The sequence below is a fragment of the Urocampus carinirostris genome, chromosome 18, assembly GCF_059441175.1.
Source record: "Urocampus carinirostris isolate Australia breed hairy pipefish chromosome 18, RoL_Ucar_1.0, whole genome shotgun sequence".
NCBI lineage: Eukaryota > Metazoa > Chordata > Actinopteri > Syngnathiformes > Syngnathidae > Urocampus > Urocampus carinirostris.
Window position 1 is genome coordinate 12,035,671 of NC_142366.1, and position 21,764 is coordinate 12,057,434.

The 21,764-nt window shown below is 38.8% G+C and overlaps 1 protein-coding gene across 2 annotated transcripts in view; it reads left to right on the top strand.

Moving 5' to 3' along the window:
- The first annotated feature begins 4,306 nt into the window (after positions 1 to 4,306).
- ptprn2 (protein tyrosine phosphatase receptor type N2) overlaps positions 4,307 to 21,764 on the top strand; it is a 200,874-nt gene continuing 183,416 nt past the window's right edge. For both annotated transcript variants that reach the window (XM_088322837.1, XM_088322838.1), the window contains exon 1: positions 4,307 to 4,649. In XM_088322837.1, the coding sequence (XP_088178963.1) occupies positions 4,559 to 4,649 (91 nt within the window). In that variant the 5' untranslated portion in view covers positions 4,307 to 4,558. The remainder of the gene's footprint in view (positions 4,650 to 21,764) is intronic.

Below are 21,764 nucleotides of genomic sequence, written 5' to 3' on the forward strand. Positions count from 1 at the left end.
CGACCTGTTTTGCTCCTGACCACAGCTGTTCTCCCATCCCGGCTTACGACCTCTTTTGTCCCCGACTACGTCTACTCTCCCGTTCTGGCTTACGACTCTTTTCCGACCCCGACCATGCCTTGCTCTCTGTCCCGGCTACCGACCCGTTTTTCCGTCCCTGACACCTCCATCGCTCACTACAGAAGATCCACTTCCGCGTTCGGATCCCAGTCCGAATCCGAGAGTGACTTGCTTCCCGCGTCCAGCGAACCCCGGATCGTGGGCGCAGCCCTTACTCTTTCTTTAAATAAAACTTTTTGTAAACGTCACGCAATTGGGTCCTGTTTCCGTTCTGGTCCTGACAACTTCAGCATTGTGAATATGCTCATTCATTTTCAATCAATAAAGACAATTCGACCTTTTGACATAAGAAAAACGATATTTGACCACACGCTTTATTTTTACGCGCAAAAGACAATCTTTCTCCAGAGTAATAAAAAAAATTGCTTGTCAAAACAGGAAGTGACAAAATTATCAAAATGGAAATCCAATGCGACCGTTGAAGCGGTTTATTCCCACATAAACACTCGGTCTTGCTTCAGAATAAGGAAGCTGTACCCTAAAATACTAGTTTCGAGTCAAGATTTTTAATGTTTAAAACAGTACTTTTGGTGAGTGTGCTGGTGGTCAAATTATACCAGAGGTGGGTAGGGTAGCCACACATTTTACCCAAGTAAAGGTCTGTTACTTCAGAATAATATGACTCAAGTAGAAGTAAAAAGTACTCATATATATATATATATATATATATATATATAATTACTTGAGTAAAAGTAACAAAGTACATGATGTAAAAACTGCTTAAGTAGTGAGTAACTGAACAACCATTCAATCAGATCATTAAAGTCCATTCTATCAATTAAAAAATATATTTAATGTAAAAATAGATCAAGTTAAAATAAAGTACTTTGATAAACAATATAATAATAAGAATAGTACAATGTTCAATTTACCTTTAAAGTGATGGGTCCCGGGGACTCGCATGATCAAAAATCTGGGTCCCAACAGAGATCTATGAGTCCCCAAAATTTAGTGTTATCGAGGTTGAAATTGTAAATCGGCGACAAATATATAATATAAATCTATATATTCATTCAGTTTTAATCATCAGAGTTTATTGGTAATACAAATCAGTTATCACTTCAAGATTTCTCAGTTCACAACAATATTGTACATTATACAAAATAATAATAATAATAATATTAAGGAAATAATTATATGAATCCATATTTTCATTGTTTTAATCATCACAGTTAATTGGTAATACAAAGCAGTTATCACTAAAGATTTTTCAGTTCATAAAAATATTGTACGTTATAACAATGTTGATTTTACCTCTGAAAAGTGATGGGTCCCGGGGACTCGCATGATCAAAAATCTATGGGTGCCAACCAGTGTTCCCTCTAAGCTGCGCGCGTGCGCAATTGCGCACTGCTCGCACTATCTCAGCGCACAAGAAAATCTAGCCAGCGCACAAAAATGAGGGCTCGAAATTAGTAATTAAGAAGCGACTTAAGTCAAAGTTACAGTGCATGAAGGTAAAAATACACTGGTTCCCCTGACGTTGTGTCCTAAATGCGGTATTTTGAAGTCGAGTCGAAGTAGAACGAAGTTGAGTAAAATTTGTTGTGAACCGGCTTCTTCGGCTCGGCTCACTAAAAGGAACCGGCTCTTTAGGTTGTTTTTGCTTCTTTAATCCCAACATGACCAAATATTATGTAAAATTATGCACAAAATGACTTAAAGGATTGGGGGAATCTAACAAAAAAGAAAAAAAATACCAAAATGAAAAAGTAGTGAAAAGCTGGAAAAAAAAGAAACAAAAGGAAGAGAAAAAAAAGGAAATATTTAGAAAAAAGCCAGAAAAAAAGAAATGTAGGAAAAAAAGTAGATAGAGAACAAAAAGAAAAAAGTGACAGCTCGGAAAAAATAAACACAATGAGATTTTTTTTTAAAGGAATTTTTAAAAAAGTGGAAAAAAAACACGGAAAAAAGAAGAAAAAGTTTGTGTTGCATTCAAATAATTTCCAATTATATCAAATCAATATTGTTGCCAACATTGTACTTCCACTAAAAATGTGATTAAGTACAGTTCTGTATTGTGCAACCGACTAAATAAGCCCGCAAAAATGTTAATATTATTTGACAAAATATGTCAGGAAATAAAAAGAAATGGATATCTTGTGAAAGAATTGTAAGAACAAACGATGTTTGTAGGCCGTACAACCTTTGCAATCGTACATGAGTCAATTCATTCAAAAGAGAAAAATAATTTTGCATTGCCGGAAACTCCGGAAAATGTAAGTTGATGTCAAGTTTTGGACATGTTTGATAATTATCTTGCCACACTTGGGATTATAATAATAATAATAATAATTTCCTTGTATTGTCATTCTGTGTAACAATGTACACAGAACGAAATGTCGATTGCACCTGACCCGTTGTAGCGAGCCGATGCAGCCGCAGCCAACAGAGGGCGCCGCCGACCACTTTTTAAGTCTTAGGAATGACTCGGCCGGGGCGCGAACCACCGACCTCCCAGTCTCAAAGCGGGCGCCTTACCATCTAGGCTACTGAGCTGGTGTGGTTGCTCATTGTTGTTTCAAGCGTTGCTCACCGACTTTGTGTGACGCTCAGACCTGTGGAAAATTAGAGGGAACATTGGTCCCAACAGAGATCTATGCTTCCCCAAAATTTTGTGTGTAAATTGGGGTCCATGGCGGAACACACACACATACGCCAGTTTGCTACCTCAGCGAGAGCCTCTCACTCGGGACACGGGAGAGAAGAGAACAGGTGAGCATACTTACCTAACGGGTTCAATGTAGCGGAGTAAGAGTACAGTTTCTTCTTCAGAAACCTACCCAATTAAAAAGTATAGTGGTTCTTAACTTAACTGTCTCTGCATACAAATGTTTCGGGTCACAAATGTACCTGAACAGGAAAATATTACCTCTAGTTAAAAAGGCTTTTCATGATACAAGGTCAAAAATACAGTACAGTATGCGCTGCCATTCGCTACTTTGGTGCTTATGCGTAAAACCCCTCATTCTGTTTGTGTTCCCAGTTATATTTAAAAGCTAAGTGTATTATTTCCTTCATTCTATGTTTTTTCAAGTTATGTGCCTCTCGTTTTATGTTTATTGTGTGTAATCCATACCTGTCAACCTCCACGGCTCCATGCCCTTAAAAACTTTCGTATTTTCCCTTCCAAAATGCAAAATAATCTTATATCGTATTTTTTTTTTTCAAACGTGTTTATTTATGTAGTTTAACATGTTATATTGTACATGTGTTTAGTTATATCATATATACTGTTAATTAACATTTTGTTGTGAGATCCTGAGTTGCTCGACATGAATGAGGTTTATTATAAAAAAAAGTTCAAAAATTAAGTAGCTTGGACGTTCATTGTAGAAGGAAAAAACACATGCAAATATAATTAAGTAGAATACCTTTCCTTATTCAAATTATGAATTCATTTTCTGCATTAAATTATTGTTGGTAATACACCTATTAAAGGGATAAACACAACCCTGTCTTTTTTCCTTTTACTCATTATATACTTCCATTTTTTCTCAACTTCTTTATACAACATAATAATTCGTAATGCATCAAAGCATGTGAGCCGTTTGAGAGCCGGCTCTCTTTAATGAGTTGAGCCGAAAAAGCCGGTTTTCTAAAAAGAGACGGACTTACTTTCACTACATCAAACCGCTCGCTCCCTTCGTTTGTAATGGCAAAAAACGATACAGAGATTGACTTGAATCATTTGCCGTTTCGTGATAGTCGGTGTATAACGGATGGTACCCATAATTGACAAATTTACGTTTTTCCGTACTGATTTTCTTGTATGTCGTACACGTCTTAAAATGCTTAATAAACGTACTTTGTATGGCAAAAACGTACAGTTTGACAGGTATGGTAATCTAATTTGAACATGTATGTGTCATGTTCCAATGCACTTTTATAATTGATTAAAAAAATGATCATACTTTTGCGTGGCTAGGAACGGATTGGCGCATTTACCTTAAAATGTGTCTGCACTTACAAATACACTGTCCCTATAAAGTATTTCATAACATGTTGATCCAGGAGTGCTGTGTCTAATCTCGTTGTGAACATTGTGCACGAGGATGCAATCAATTCAAAAAGACAATTATATTGGAGGGGGATCTCTTCCTGGCTTTCCCCCAATCCCATCGAACCGGGCCTGTTTGCTATCCTTGCGCACGTTTCCACGCCACGTCTCTGTGACGTCACGTCTGGGCGGGGCTCCCACTGGATCGCTGTTCTCGGTACTGAAAGCACATCGGCGCCCTTATTTCTTCGCGCCCCCCGCATATACACTCCAAATTGCAGCCATTTTAGTCTCTTTCTTCCTTCCTTCTTCCCCGCAACATGCCTCATTAGCTCCAGCGACTCGTCTGGGGCTGCTTCCCCCCATCACCCCACCTGCGTCAGCCACAGTCACGTTTCTCTCATCAAAGGCGGCCATGGAGTGAGGAAAACGGGCGGCATGGAGTCTCGGCGGCGTCCCGTGTTCGTCTTCGCCTTGGCCAGCTGCCTCGGTTGTCTCTTCGGACCTGTCCTCGCCGACGGAAGCTTCGGTGAGCACCTTATGCTTAATTATTCCGCCGAAATTGTCGTCTCGGTTGGTGAAGAAAAAGTTGACTTCCACTCGTGAAGGCGTTCCGTGTTTACAATAACAATTATTCGGTTCTAAAAATAGTTTTATGTCGAGTTACATAATGGTTAGCATCGTGGTACGTGACCACGTAATTAGGAACACCTGCCACGTATGATGGAATGTATGGAAATATATTAGTTTTTGTTGTTAATTTAAAGGTACGTTTGTTGTCAAATATTTTGATTATTAAAAAGGTAAGTTCCCTTTCAAATCTACAATCTATTGGCGTGTCGAAGTTAGAGCTTTAAAGGGACCGTGTGTAATATTTAGTGCCTACTAGTTGTACAAACAATTCAGTGAAAAATATATATTGATTTGACAACCAAGCAAAACACATAAACTATCATACCAATGTTAATTTGTATAAACAAATCATAGGTCGAGACATTTGTATTTCTTTTACCCTATGGAATCCCCATTATGCCTCCGCCATGTTTGTCCGGTCCCAAGCTGCCACGCTGTGCACTGTGGCACTGGCTCTTGCTTGTACCTAGCAACACAGTGCCATCTTGCGGTCAAATAATTAACACTGTGGCTTTAACTCAAAAGTGAATTGTGCTTTAAAGGTGTGGGGTGTGTCGTTTGAGGTGTCCTTTAGAAATTGAAAGTTGCTCAACTAAGTTCAAGGAGACCTTATGCGTGATTTTTCCATTGCACCTCCATCCATCCATCCACCATCTTCACCGCTTATCCTCAGTAGGGTTGCAGGGGTGCTGGAGCCCATCCCAGCCATCTTCGGGCAGTGGGCAGGGGACACCCTGAACTGGTTGCCAGCCAGTGTCGGGGCACACAGGGACAGGCAACTCACTCACTCATTCACACCTTGAGACAATTTGGATCGGCCAATTAACCTGACTCGCATGTTTTTGGAATGTGTGAGGAAACCCACACAAGAACGGGGAGAACGTGCAACCTCCACACAGTAAGGTTCGATCTCATAACCTCAGAACTGTGCCCACTCGCGTTAACCACTGCTCCACTGTGCTGTCCATTGCACTTATCTGCTTTTATCTTACTTTGATCAGGCCTGTTCTGGGCATAACAAACCCCCAAAAAGATGAAAAAAAGAGTTGTTTTCTAATGCAAGAAATGCATGCAAATCAAGTGTTACTCTGCCGCCATCTCCTGGCTAAAAGTCATGATTTCAGCCTTTAAGTACATATGTTGGTCTGGACAGGAATGGTCAGCACCAGGCTGTACTGTATTTGCCCAAAACACAACACAGGAAATGGTGTCACTACGGCCCTACTGGTCAAGGGATCTCACCTACCTACCTACCTTCCTACCAACCTAACACTGTCTAAGTTCAAAGACCCTATTTTCTCCCCACCATGCCTATTTGCTCTGATCTTACTTTTATCAGAGCTGTTCAGGACTCACAAATCATTAGTAAGCTAGAAAGGGTGGGGGGAGTGATTTAACGCTCGTACTGGTGTTTTAAATTCAGACCAAACCACAAAAAGATGAGAAAAATGAGTTTTTTTCAAGGAAGTCTAAAAAATGCATGTACTTGCGTGCACCACACAAGCTGCTGGACAAAAGCTGCAATGACGACTTAAGCCAGAAGATTGCGCCAGCAAGAAGAACATTTTCAAATTGCAAACAGCACCTTTGGGCGGGGGGCGGTGCTCGAGACAATTGTCATGCTGGTCTCCACAGGTTTTTGTTTTGTTTTTATTTGTTAGTGATGCCTGAAAATGTTGAAAGTAAGAAAAGACCACCTTCAAGTAGAATCCAAATCCCAGGAATGATGAAAACAGAAGAATTTGTTCGACCGCGTTTGATAAATGCATGTGCTTGCACGCGCATCAAATAACGAGTGACCAGTGATGGTGGTAGCGAGTAAAAACAATTCTGCATTCCGTACATCTCCTTTTAACTCCGCATTAAGTCTTAAAGAGTGAATTCATCAGTAGGGATTGGTGATATTCTGGTTGCTTTGGTCAGTTGATGCAATTGTTTAAGCCCCCTCTCAAAATTACTTTGTATTGTTGTGTTAAAGCTTTAACTCAAAAGTTACAAAATAAAACAAAAACTTTGAAGCTACTTTAACTCTTGACATAAAAGACTATGAATTGGGGATCGATAATATACTGTACTTTGATTTGTAAGCATTTTTTAGCTGCTTTAGTCAGCTATTTTGTTTCAAACTTAGAAAACGACAATTATTAATATACTGGTAACCTTTGTTTGTGGGCAAAAGTTTTCGATCCCCCCATTTCAAAATTAACATGTATTGTTGCTTCATATTTAGAGCTTTAACTCAAAAGTTTAAACAAAATTTTGAGGCTCTCCAAGTCTTGAGTTAAACCGATTTAACTCTTCAGCTAAGCTTCTTTAATTCAGCTTTAATTGTTAAAGCTTGATGTAAAGCATGGGGATTGGTAATTGGTCATTCTGGTAATTTTTTACAAATTCATTGGTGCGTCAAAGTTAACTCTTTAAATCAACATTAAATGTGATATATTGTTTATTTTCAATAGCTTGTTTTATTTATGACATTTAAATAAAAGTCAGTCTTTTTGAAAAAGTAAGGAAATCTGATGCACTAATGTCATCAATAAGTGGTATTGATTACTCAAAATTAGGGTATCAGTTTAAAAAAATGACATTGAACATTTCTATTAAAAACCGGTTTATAGCAAATGTAACTCTGGAGTAAGACTACTGGGATTTTAAGGTATTTCTTTAAAAATGTCAGTCTTTTTTTGTTTTTGTAGAAGATTATTGTATTGAAGGGCAGTACGGTGGGGCGGTGGTTAGCGCGTGTGCGGCACAGTTCTGAGGTCATGGGTTCAAATCCAGCTACCAACCTTCCTGTGTGGAGTTTGCATGTTCTCCCCGTGCTTTCGTGGATTTCCTCTGGGCACTCCGGTTTCCTCCCACATTCCAAAAACATGCATGTCAGGTTAATTGGCCGGTCCAAATTGTCCCTAGGTGTGAATGAGCGAGCAAATTGTCTGTCCCTGTGTGGCCTGCGACTGGCTGGCAACCAGTTCAGGGTGTCCCCTGCCACTGCCCGAAGATAGCTGGGATGGGCTCCAGCACCCCCACGACCCTACTGAGGATAAGCGGTGCAGATATTGGATGGATAGATTGTATTGATACTCAACTGACAAAGTCAAGTCATGATTATTTGCATAGCCCTTAATCACAAAGAGTCTCAAAGGGCTGCGCAGATCAAAGACTATTATTACAGACTATTATCACACCATCCCCTCATCTAAAACCTACATGAGGGTAAATAATACACATATTATCAACATAAAATATAGGTTATTCATATGCTATAGAGTAGAAGTGTGTTTTAAGCTTAGATTTAAACATTTCCACTGAGGTTGCAGATCGAATCTCAGGGGGAAGAGCATTCCACAGCACCAGGGCCCGGATGGAGAGTGTGGTAATAAGCATTTCTAGTCTTTAAAGCTAATTAGACCCGCAGGTTAAACCCACTTTTTTAACTGAACTTTAACTCGCAAAGTTTTAACTTAATGCACTTATGTAATACAATTTAGGGGCGGCAGTAGCTCAGGAGGTAGAGCGATCGTTTTAGGATTAAGGGATCCCAGTTCGAATCCCGGCTTGTCCGTGTTACATGCCGAAGTGTCCTTGGGTAAGACACTTAACCCCCAATACCCCCAATAAGCAGGTTAGCGCCTTACATGGCTGCACAGATCACGGCCGCTATTGGGAAATGTGAAGCACAATGTAAAGCGCTTTGGGAAGTCATTGACTTGAAAAGCGCTATATAAATGCAGATCATTTCATTTCATTTCAATTTTTTTTAGATGGTGTGTGTTAGTACTTAAAAAAAAAATCAATAAAACTAAAGCATGTCTTTTTTGCTCTGGGAAAAAAAATAATAAAATGTAGGCTATTTAATACTTAAAACCATGTATTTCTTCCTAAGTAACACTTGTGGAATCCATTCACACATATTCAGATTGAATGCCAAAATAAATCAAATACAGCCTTGTAAAAAAGCCATTTTAAATATTGACAGAACACCGCTTCACTGACTGGTAGATGTAAATAGCAAAGGGGCGTGGCGTTTTTTTCTCCTCAAACTACCCAACCACTAATCTACAATCTCTCAAACGTAAATGTCCAAGCAACCATAAGCAAATCAAGCAGTTTGCATACTTAACACATGCAATTTATAAATCTGCTAAAATATTAATGAATATCCACCACATCCCATTCAAGCCGCGTATTCTGTTTACACCGGCTGCTCTGTTTAATATGCAGTGTATATTTGGAAGAATGTATATGACAGTAGCGCAGTGTGTGAGAAAAACTTCAGCCAGGCTCAAATGCTTTACCGTTTTTGCTTATTAACGATTTTGTAATATAAAACTATGGCAGCCTTCATAAATTCACTGGAAAGTGTTTTTTTTTTTTTTTTTTTTTGAGAGGAAGGACAAAACAAAATGAGGCCCTGGTGATGTTAGTGATGGTAGATGACAAACAAGTGGATGCCTATAGAAACTGGACTTGTTGGTAGTTTAACACCAAAACAACTCATTTTTAATGTCAACGTTAACATTCAGAAATGACACAAATGACTAACTGGTTTTCTTTTGGGTATTATTGCTTTTATATTTATGGTAATGGCATTTATATAGCGCTTTTTAAGTCAATGAAGACCTCCCAAAGCGCTTTACACTTACCCATTCGCACACCAATAGGGTGTCAGCCATGCAAGGCGCCTACCTGCTTATTGGGGGCATTAGGGATTCAGTGTCTTGCCCAAGGACACTTCGACATATAACACAGAGGAGCCGCAATCGAACCTGCGACCTCTCTACCTCCTGAGCTAATGAGTTCCTAAATTTTTAATAAGTCCAACCATTCAGGCCCTGTTACCTAAATATATTGTACCGTAAATTCCGGACTATAGAGCGCACCTGATTATAAGCCGCACCCATCACATTTTAAGGGGAAAACCGATTTTGTCTATACACAAGCCGCACCTGTATAAGCCACACGCACCCACATCAAACAAACACAAATTTAATCCAAGCCAAACTTTAAGTCCCGCGATTGAAACTAAATGTCCTTCATTGAAGCACACAGTCCAAAAATCACAGCCGCCAAATTGAACGTAAAATGATATAGGTACTTAAAATTTGTTGCAGACCTGCAGATTCTGGGTGCCCGTTGATAGTAATCCAAGGAAAAAAAGTGTATATTTCCAAAGGTAAGGGTGGGAAAACTATATCTCCATTATTGTCCGCCGTGTCCACAGAAACTCACCTTTACCGGTCCCGACTTTCCCATCAGCGTTGGCGTTTGCTCCGCCTCTCTTTTTTAATTTGCTCGTGCAGAATAAGTGTCTCAAATAAATACAAATAAATACATTACCAAAATATACAGTTGCAAATACATATTACACATATTTACAAAGAAAGACTGTACATCGAGAGAGTTTTCAAAGCTTTAATAATAATAATATAACTGTCATCCTAAACCGTGCCTTTGGGAGGTAGCCTCACGCTACTAACAAGACGCTCGCATATCTGCAAATTAGTCTGTTAAGGAAACAAATGACGAAATCGTAAGATTCACGGCAGACCATCCGCTTCTGCCTCCTTGGTAAAGATATCTATGTTGTCTTTCTCAATGTCTGAAAGAAATTTTATCATGATGACGTCGTTTCACGCTGCCTTACTTCAATACACCCCAGCAATATGCCCGTTTGCTTTTAACATGGTGGCTGCGTCATGAGCCTTGTTTTGTGCATATTGCACGATGAGTCTATGTTTACGCTCATAAGTTGTGATCTTCCGCGGCATATATATTCCACCGGTCTAAGTCTTACCTCTCATACTCGAGCGCCGCTGGCGGCCCGTTAAAAAAATTACATAAATTGGCCGCATCTCTGAATAAGCTGCAGGGTTGAAAATTTGGGAAAAAAGTAGCGGCTTATAGTCTGGAATTTACGGTAATTTATTTTTTAACAGGCATAATGGCCCGGTGTTGCCTGGCTTGGCGTTGCTGGGCATTTTATGTTGCACTATTTAAATACAACACGCTACAGTAGTATTTGTATATTGTATTCTTTTTGCTTTACAGGGAGTGCAGAATTATTAGGCAAGTTGTATTTTTGAGGATTAATTTTATTATTGAACAACAACCATGTTCTTAATGAACCCAAAAGTCTCATTAATATCAAAGCTGAATATTTTGGAAGTTGGAGTGGGGCTTTTTTAGTTTTAGCTATTTTAGGAGGATATCTGTGTGTGCAGGTGACTATTACTGTGCATAATTATTAGGCAACTTAACAAAAAACAAATGTATACCCATTTCAATTATTTATTTTCATCAGGGAAACCAATATAACAGCTCAACATTCACAAATATACATTTCTGACATTCAAAAACAAAAACAAATCTGTGACCAATATAGCCACCTTTCTTTGCAAGGACACTCAAAAGCCTGCCATCCATGGATTCTGTCAGTGCTTTGATCTGTTCACGATCAACATTGCGTGCAGCAGCAACCACAGCCTCCCAGACACTGTTCAGAGAGGTGTACTGTTTTCCCTCCTTGTAAATCTCACATTTGATGAGGGACCACAGGTTCTCTATGGGGTTCAGATCAGGTGAACAAGGAGGCCATGTCATTAGTTTTTCTTCTTTTAGACCCTTTCTTGCCAGCCACGCTGTGGAGTACTTGGATGCGTGTGATGGAGCGTTGTCCTGCAGGAAAATCATGTTTTTCTTGAAGGATGCGGACTTCTTCCTGTACCACTGCTTGAAGAAGGTGTCTTCCAGAAACTGGCAGTAGGACTGGGAGTTGAGCTTGAGTCCATCCTCAACCCGAAAAGGCCCCACAAGCTCATCTTTGATGATACCAGCCCATACCAGTACCCCACCTCCACCTTGCTGGCGTCTGAGGCGGACTGGAGCTCTCTGCCCTTTACCGATCCAGCCACGGGCCCATCCATCTGGCCCATCAAGACTCACTCTCATTTCATCAGTCCATAAAACCTTAGAAAAATCCGTCTTGAGATTTTTCTTGACCCAGTCTTGACGTTTCAGCTTGTGTGTCTTGTTCAGTGGTGGTCGTTTTTCAGCCTTTCTTACCTTGGCCATGTCTCTGAGTATTGCACACCTTGTGCTTTTGGGCACTCCAGTGATGTTGCAGCTCTGAAATATGGCAAAACTGGTGGCAAGTGGCATCTTGGCAGTTGTACGCTTGACTTTTCTCAGTTCACGGGCAGTTATTTTGCGCCTTGGTTTTTCTACACGCTTCTTGCGACCCTGTTGACTATTTTGAATGTAACGCTTGATTGTTCGATGATCACGCTTCAGAAGCTTGGCAATTTTAAGAGTGATGCATCCCTCTGCAAGATATCTCACTATTTTTGACTTTTCAGAGCCTGTCAAGTCCCTCTTCTGACCCATTTTGCCAAAGGAAAGGAAGTTGCCTAATAATTATGCACACCTGATATAGGGTGTTGATGTAATTAGACCACACCTCTTCTCATTACAGAGATGCACATCACCTGATATGCTTAATTGGTAGTAGGCTTTCGAGCCTATACAGCTTGGAGTAAGACAACATGCATAAAGAGGATGATGTGGTCAAAATACTCATTTGCCTAATAATTCTGCACTCCCTGTATTATTGTATTGTTCTCGAAGGGATGCTGCTGGATATGTGAATGTCCCTGCGGGGATGGATAAACTATCTATCTATCTATCTATCTATCTACTTAAGCGAGGTTGTTGGGGCCGTGGTTTGTTGAAAAAGTGCCAGGGAGCCAGTAGGGAGTGCAGAAGAGCAGTATCACCGCATGCAGCTCCAGAGGCGCTCCTTCACAAAAGCAGATCTTTATCAATTTTGTCTGTATTTACTGGGGGTACCTTGTCACAAAACTAGCTCCTACTACTGTGTAAATGTTCACGAAAATCCGTTTCGCCATTTCGCAGTTTGTAAGCCACATACAAACACACCCATGCACATCTGGATTTGTATAATAGTCTAGATCTAGACTAATTGTTATTTCACGTGACTACGTGTTTTCTACATTTTTAACACTGTAGCTTGTTCTAACAAAAGAAAAAATCTTGTCCTGGTATTTTGTAAAACGCTGAACAATACTTAAAGCCCCACCTGTGTGAAATACTTGACAAGTAGATTGCACTGTTGTTAAATAAGAACAAAAAACAGTGCTACAGCAAGCAACAACACAGCGAACAAACATGGCGGCATTTTTAACAAAACATAATATTGGTATGATAGTTGGTATGTATTTTGCCTAGTGTTCTAATAAGTGTTTTTTTTTTCACTGAAAAGTTTTCTGTAGCATTAGGAGGCACTAAATATTCTGCACTGCACCTTTTAAGAAGGGGGCAAGCATATAAATATACGTACAAAATACCAAGGTGACATCTGGAAACATTTCCCCGAGAGAAATTAGTCCATGTTTTTGCCAAAAATATTCATATAATGCATAACGAGCAAAGCAAGAGGCTCGACAGAAGTTACTTTATTCAATATTTGTTGACGCTTACTTGATAGAGAACATTTTTCACTTTTAACTTTTTAAGGCCACCGCCAATAATGCACCCCACCTTTTGAGCATGGTGCGCTCTTGCAGTCTAGAGTTTACGGTACGCAATTGATTCTCTTCTTTTTTATTTTGAATACGATTTACCACGAGATGAACCTAAATACTTATTGCCTTATCCTGTAAATTTAAGAGGAGAAAGGTGATATTTGGAGGTAAGCCTATTTTACAATGAGCCTGTTTTATTCTTTGCAATAGTTTTTTTTGTAATGAATTTATTATGTATTTTGAGGATCCTTTAAGTACGTTTTTTGGTTTGTTTTACCATTCACTGGATTGTCAAACTCGCCACTTTAATATATTTTTGCCTTATTCGCTGACGTTGCTCTCTCAATTTCTTGATCGATGTGATTTTGAAAGTTTAAAGACCTTGAAAAAATATTACCATGTGAATGCTTAGTGTTTAAAACGCGCTATTTTTATATGGTTTCAATTGCTCCATGGAGATTAATTCACTCTTAATGTTCTTGTAAGATGCAGCTGTCATTAAGAAAATAACCATTATGCCTTTTGTGTAGGCTTGCAATTTCCCGACTGAGCCAAAACCTTTATTCACAGCTTGCGGCTTAAAGTACGGATGCTGCTCAAGGCGCTGTACAGATGGTTGTATAGATTTTGACGGGATGCGCACGCATACATTGTCACGTAGCAATGAATCACGGTTACATGAATCGTTTAGTGATGTATGTTCTTTTTTTGCCGCGCCAACAAGCTCGCCGCTTGATGGTTGATTTGTTGTCCTGACATACTGTACGTGAGAATGTTACTAACACCAGTGGAAAATGCAGTAAATACAATTTAAAGCCACTGATACAGTACTTCAGATAGAGTAGGTTTGTAGAAATGTTTATCTACAGTGATACTATGGCTGAAACTACAAATCGATAAAATGGATCATTGAAAGCATTGGTATTTAATTTCATCATCGATTCGTTGTGTCGTGCAATTTGTGAGCCTTGAAGCACATTAAATCAATCCAAATAAGTGCTCTGAATTTCCTTGTGAATTTGAGAGGATGGATGAGGAGCGAATGTTGAAGAGGATCTACAGAGCAGAAGTAAATAGAAGGAGACCAAGAGGATGGCCGCTATTGACGTGGATGGATGGTGTTATGAGTGCACTGGAGAAAGGAGGTCTAAATGTAGTGGAAGCTAGAATCGTGTTGGTGATGGGAATGAGTGGAGCGGTATTGTGAAAGGATAGTGGGATGTTTGGAAGCGTTCTAAGGGATGGGCATCTGTACGATACGGCAGGGGTAAACCAGTGAAAGCTGTCGGGCCCTGCCGTTGACCAGAAGAGTGTGTTGTGTCACCCTGACTCGAGTCACATGGCCGCTTTCTTGTGTCCCGTTTCATCTAGACGAAAGCGTGACCAACTTGGGTGCCGAGGTGCCTAACTTGTTTGGGTGTTTGGGCATTTGGGTTGGCCATGGTAAAAAAAGTGTGTTTTTTTTTTTTGCTACTTTTGACCCTTTTAAAAAAAAAAAAAAGTCTTTGTTTTTGTTTATGTGTTTGTCTTGTCAGTCACCCCTCTTGAGGTGTATGACCCAGGTAGATAGATAGATAGATAGATAGATAGATAGATAGTAGCAACTTGGTCCGGCAGACCAAGTTTGTAGGTTTTGTTTTTACATCTGGTGTTTTTTCTAAATCCTTTTTTTAATTGAACATTTCTAACAAAATTGGCATAGAACAGTCAAACACAACAAATTTAACCATTTCCAAGGAAACTGAAAGTGCTGCAGAAAAAATCACTTATGTTATTAAAATAAAGTAAAAAGATATAAATAATAATGACGGAATGTTCAACTGGACACAAGGGGTATATTCTTAAGCACATTATATATTATATGCACATTGGGAATGTTCATATTTCTTATCATATTCAAATATTTAACCCTAAGGACAAATTTGTTGACAACATTTTGAAAAATGAGTCTACAGTTTTGATATTTTCTGTAGAATAATATGTTTGCTACACATTTCAATTTATTGCTCTTTGTTTTTTCTTTTTTATGCTAAGTCCAATTGTTGTATCTTTGGAGTATCTTACATATTTGAAGTTGTATAGCATGTTTTTTGTTTACTGTTAAGTTATATGACACACACTTGGATTTCTTGCTTGTTTTGTTTTATAGAATATTCTGTTATTTTTCTATCCGTCTTAAACTTCAATTTTTGAATGAAGAGGGGTAAATGTGTTTTAAAAAAATAAGATCAATTATTATAATATATATATATATATTTTTTTAAGTGATACTTCTTCATATGAGCTTAATTTGTTCCAGGATTGTGCTCGTAGCTCTACTTGCTCGTATAAGGAGCAAAACGGTTCATTTCCTGATGTGAAATAATCAAAAAACAAATCGCCTGTTCCCAAAACAGTACTCGCATATCTATTAAAAGTTCAGGATTCGTTATTGTTTATAGGTTTGGGGTATTTTGGTATTTTTTGTAGCTTTTATTAATGTAGAAAATGAATTATGGTAATATTACCAATTTTCAAGCTGTTTTTCTTTTTGAGTTAAAGCTTTAAAGCAGCTTAAAACCTAAAAGCTGCTCTAGCCTTTGAGTTAAAACTGGAAAGCTGCTTCAACTTATAAAAGTTTAAAGCTTTAAGGAATGTTGATCTCAATTTCAAGCTTTTAGGGTTGTTTCAACTTAAAATATCCAAAAGTAAAGCCTTAAACCAGGTAAACCCATTAAGTAAAAGCTTTAAATATCTTTCAACGCAAAGAGTCCAAATTTAAAGCATTAAGTCTGCATTAACTCTCAAATTGAAGATTTAAAGGTGCTTTAACTTATTGGGTAAGCTGTAAAGCCGTTTCAACCTACAGTATATAATTGATGCTTTAACTCATGGGACAAAAGTTAAAGCTTAAAGCAGTATTACCTGTAGAGATGAAGCTTAATCAGGAGTTAGCTTTAAAGCTGGTTACATCATGAGGTAAAACAGTGCTCATTTAAAACTACAACACTCCTTTAACTTAATAAGATGGCGCTTTAAAGATATTTTTCCCCTTTTGAGTTAAAGCATTAAAGCTGTTTAAACCCATCAATTACTGATTTTAAAAGAGTGATCAATTAAAGATTTAATAATAATTAGACATTTAAAACCTGCCCTACCCCTTCAGTTGAAGTGTTACATCTACTTAAACACACTAGTTAAAAACAGCTTTAACATTTTGACTTTCGAAGTTCCAAGCTCTTTAAATCATAAACTCAAGAAGTAAAAATGTTTTAACAAATTAACTTTGTTACCCGTGTTGTTACTTGTACTTTATTAGTTGAAACAATTTAACTCAAGAGGTAAGAGACAATGTTAACACGTTTAATGTAACAAATGATAATAAATAACATCCATATAGCTAGATTTATTAAATGCAATGCACTTTGTATTCTGCGAGTTTTGTAAATACACATTTTTGTGGAGTAATCGGTCCCATGTTTTTAAAGAAATATATTGTTACGGAAATGGAAAAAAACGGGTCGGCTGATAGCAGCACACATTTCGGTGCTATTCTTCCCGCTCCGGCTGGTGTGATAACAGGAGGAGTGTGAAGAAGTTTGAAGGATAAAAATGGCATTGGCTTCCATATCCTCCCTCGGAGGCGCTGTTGGCAAAATAACAGCAAGTGCTCTCTTCCATGCAAAAATCCAGGCAGTGTGAAAACAGCCTACGGTATCGAGAAGAGGATCACCAATGAGTCATGGGGTCCCGGAAAAAAAAAGGGTCAAAGCTTGTGTCGGCTCTTGTCGCATCCAGTCTGGGAGCTAATCCGTCGGTGGTAATGGATGGCGTCATGGCTGTTTCCTTTCAGGGTGATTAATATCCTCCACCAGTTCCCATTGCAGCAGCGCCGTGTACAGCTGAAGTAGCAGATGCAGAGCCAAAGGCGGCAAATTCTCGTTAGAACTTTTATTGTAAATCCTTTGCTTTTCACAGCTTGAACACTGCCGGTGCAAAGCCTCTGTGATTTGGTTAAGTTATTATCATTTATTGTCTGCCAAAGACTGATAAAGACGTCAATTTTTACAAGGCTAGCCCAATACAGACTTCTATAATATTCACAGTCCACAGATCCCTTAACCGCCATGGTTGTCAGGGGACCACTACCTGTGGTGTGTATTAAGTACAGCCTGATGGCGCCCATCCCTCTTCAGGCTAGATTTTTGGGTAATGGTTTGCTCACCCACATGAAACATGTAGTACTGGTTTCCATGGTTACCATTAGCAGAAGAAGCCTTCTGATGTTCATTACCCAAATATTTGCGTAGCCATTAAAAGAACCATATATGATTTAATGAGTCATTTTCACACAAAATTAATCCCAAAATGAAGTAGAAAACTTGAATTAGTCACGTTTTACTATATATGGGATATATATCCGATCGGCAGACTCCTGATCGATGTTTTCATTTGCTGTTCTTGGTCGCTTTGTTCTACCCTCATGTACGTTTTAGATCAAGGGAGGGTGTAATAGTACTCTGTAGTGCTGCCCTTTTAGACTTCTTGTGATTAAGAGCCATACAAATAAAATTGAATTGATTCATATCCAGCACCTTCGTCATTCTGGTTGCTGTGGTTTTTTGTCGTGTAAAGCATCATCTTGCTCATCACAGATGAGCTGGACCTCAGCATTGATGTGCATAGGCATGTGACAAAACTGATAATAGCTGCTAAAACAGAAACGGAACCTATATTTTGGAATCATATCGTACACTACACATTGCATCATTTATGGCTTTCTTATGTTTGGGTGGGAAAAAAGACTTTGTGGCGATGATGTTACCTCCTTTGCTTTTGTGACATATTACTCACACTGGAAAACAGTCAAGAAAAAGAGGACCAAGTCAATTTTTGATTTAATTGGACCAAACTTGTTGGTTTGGGGCAGCAGTAGTGCAGAAGCAGGAACGCTCGTCTTGGGACTGAGATACAGGTTCGATTCCTGGTTCCTCTAAGTTAAATGTCGAAGTGTCCTTGAACAAGACACAAAACCCCTAATGCCCCCGATAAGCAGGTAGGTGCCCGGATGGCTGACAACGCTATTGGTGTGTGAATGTGTGTGAATTGGTAAGTGTGAAACACATTGTAAAGTGCTTTTGGAGGTCTTTAGTGACTTGAATGCAGACCCTTTACCATTTGTTTTGCATGACACACCCTAAAAACAAATTGTTTCTTTGACAACAATATCTGTGCACAGGGTTTATTTATTACCCTACCTGACAAATACAATAGACAAAACATAACGACACTTCACCCAAAAATGTGGTCACTTTGTTTAGAATGTGTTTAATAGAATAGTCTTTATTGTCTATTTGATGTAAAATGTATGCAATTGGATTAGACATGGCACTCCAGGGTAAACGTGTAATAATGACTTTAAAGAGAAAAATAAGATAAAAGACTGTCTGAATAAATAGGCAAAACATATTTACAATGTAGTTCTTAGGCTCTGTCCCAAGTTGTGATAATAATGCGATGAAAAAATAGTGTTTCCCATAGCACTTTGTAAGGCCTCGGTGGGTGGACAGCCTGGGGGGCGTACCCGGAGATGCTCCCTTATTACTGATTGCAATTCCCTTATTAAGTGACGATAAACCTTACAAACACAACACAGGGCTTATTTATTATTCTAAGCAAGACAGATTGTGTAGAACAAAAATAAACGTAATTTTTTTAATTTAATTTTTTCCAAGTGCAAAAATGTTATACGGCGTACACAATTTGAAATAAACAAAAGAAGAAAACTATGGGGGAAACGTAGAAGTTGACAGGTATGTTATTGTAACACGTAACCCATTAGAAATGGGAATTCTGGTTATTTTCAGAGAACCGGCTCTTTCAGCTCAGCTCCCAAATGGCTCTTCAGATTCTGTTGTTGCTTTTCCCATTACAATACCAATAATAATGTACGGTAACTATTCAAGAAATAAATGAATAAAAATGTTTTATGTTCTATATTATGCTACTGCTACTCTACAGTGAACTCGACTAATTCAAACTTTTTTATTCTAAGTAATAATAATAATAATAATAATTTCCTTTGTATTGTCATTCTTTGTAACAATGTACACAGAACGAAATGTCGATACACCTGACCCGTTGTAGCGAGTCGATGCAGCCGCAGCCAGAGGGCGCCGCCATTATACCAATTAGGTATGTCTCGGTCGAGGCGCGAACCAGCAACCTCCCAGTCTCAAAGCGGGCACACTACCATCTAGGCTACTGAGCTGGTGACTTTAAAGCTAAGCAACACAGAATCCCTGTAAAACAAACAGCACAACAAAATAAAAAAATACAAATCGGTATTCTTCAGTGCCATAAAATACCTCTTAAGTATTAGAACATTTAACTTTTACAATTCAACTCCTAACCAATGTAGCCTGAAACAACACAGAACATCTGAAAAATACGCAAAAATATGAATTAAAATGTGCCAAACAAGAAGAAATATATCTTCAGTCTCTTCTGAATATTAGCATTTAGAGCCATTAATATGAGTCCATAGTAGGGTTATTTTCCCGTTTCTACTCATCAACCCACATAAAAACAATTCTAGATCTAAAAATAACACACGACACATAACAGCTGTTGAATTAAGTTTTTTTGTCATACAAAATTAAAAGGAAATTAGAGGACATTTGTCAAAAGCACATGCTGCTACAGGTATGTGCGAAGAGCCCCCACTTCAACACGCACGCCTCTCCACCCCTGTGGGATCCGAGCTTTATAACGCCTTGACCCCCATGTCGAAATCAAAACGCTTGAACCCTTGGTTTTATTGTCATTATAAAACGGAAAACTAAATTAGGGGGCTCCTGTTTTCAGTATAAGAAAGCAATTTACAGAGCGGCCGGATAGCCGTATGTTAGCTGCACGCTATCATCGGGTGTCCTAGCATGGAGACAGATCTCAGCGATGTTTAAAATAAAACCATCCCGAATGTATTGGTTTCCCACGAGTTGTGGCTCCAAGTCATCAATTTCTTGGCTAATGGACCTGGCGAGGGAAAGATACAGGATCATTAGCGGTGGCTTCACACATTTCTTAGCCTAGCCGTTAGCAGTAGGCCAGACCTGGAGCACCGCTCTTGCCCTTTCCCAGATGTTGCCAGAGTCGCTTCTTGAACCCGATAATAATCCCACGAAGCACCCTCTGGTGATCAGCACTTCTTTGCGTTCTCCTGACTTTCCTAAGTGTCCAATTTGATTGATGAGTTTTATTTTAATGAACACACCGCTCGAAGCTAGCTCTAGCTGTAGCCGTGCGCCAAATTTGTTTTGAGTCACCTCAGCCTACTATGGTCGGGCACACAGAAAATCACACCTGCCCAAAACAGAGAACACTTGGAGCGCTTTCTACAATGCATGATGGGTTGATATTAATGGCAACAAAGAAAACATCAATTCATTTAAGAATCCGCAAAGGAGTGAACCAGCAATAATTGAAGCGCGAAGTAGCAAGGGGTCTCTGTATATTCAAAAGTATTGTAAAGCAATAACAATAGCAGCAACAACCATTCCCAAATAAGTCTTTAAGATACACTATATAATACTGTATGCTCAGTTTTGAGCACATGTTTAGGATGGTGATTGCCCTGTGGAAGAAATTGTCTCTAACCTGCTTTGTCCCGTTTTTAAGGGACCTGTAGCACCAACCAGAGGGCAAGGGTCAAAGAGGTGGTGGCTGGGGTGAGAAAAGTCCCTTATAATGCTGACTGCTCTGCTGCTTTATCACAAGCCGGCAATGACCTGCAGACCTGAGCTTTGCTGTTTTCAAAAATTTGTATAATTAATATTATCATTATTCGAACATTATTCATACTAAAAAGGAATCCTAGTCCAAAATTGCCGAAATTTACCCCACTATTTTTAAAATGTTCAAATGGGTTTTAAAATATCAAGCTAAATTAAAAAAAGGTTCTGCAAATATAATTTCAATGTTTTTTTTAATTTATTTTTTTTAATAACACCAAAAAAACAACAACGTGGTTATCCAAAATAGATAGATAGATAGATAGATAGATAGATAGATACTTTATTCATCCCCGAAGGGAAATTCACTTTTCCAGCAGCATCCCTAAGCTGAGAACAGTCGAAAATAACTGAGAACAATCGAAAATAACACGGGAGCTGCTGGAGTGGCTGCCATTCGTGACGGCGCCGGAGAAACGATTCAATTTGAATCATGTACAAACAAACAAACAATTGTTGAATCATGTACAAGAAACGATTCAATCTGAAAATAAAACAACTTAGGCTTTATTCTACAAAATGGAGAAATACAATTTTGTTTTTGCAAGATTATACGCTACCCTTAAAAACAACAAAATTGCATCATTTGATTAAAACCACTCACAAATGGGTTGTCTAATAGTTGGTTGGTTAGATCCCTTAACCACTAGGGTTGTGAGGACACCATTTCCTGTGGTGTGCCTTGGGCAAGAACAG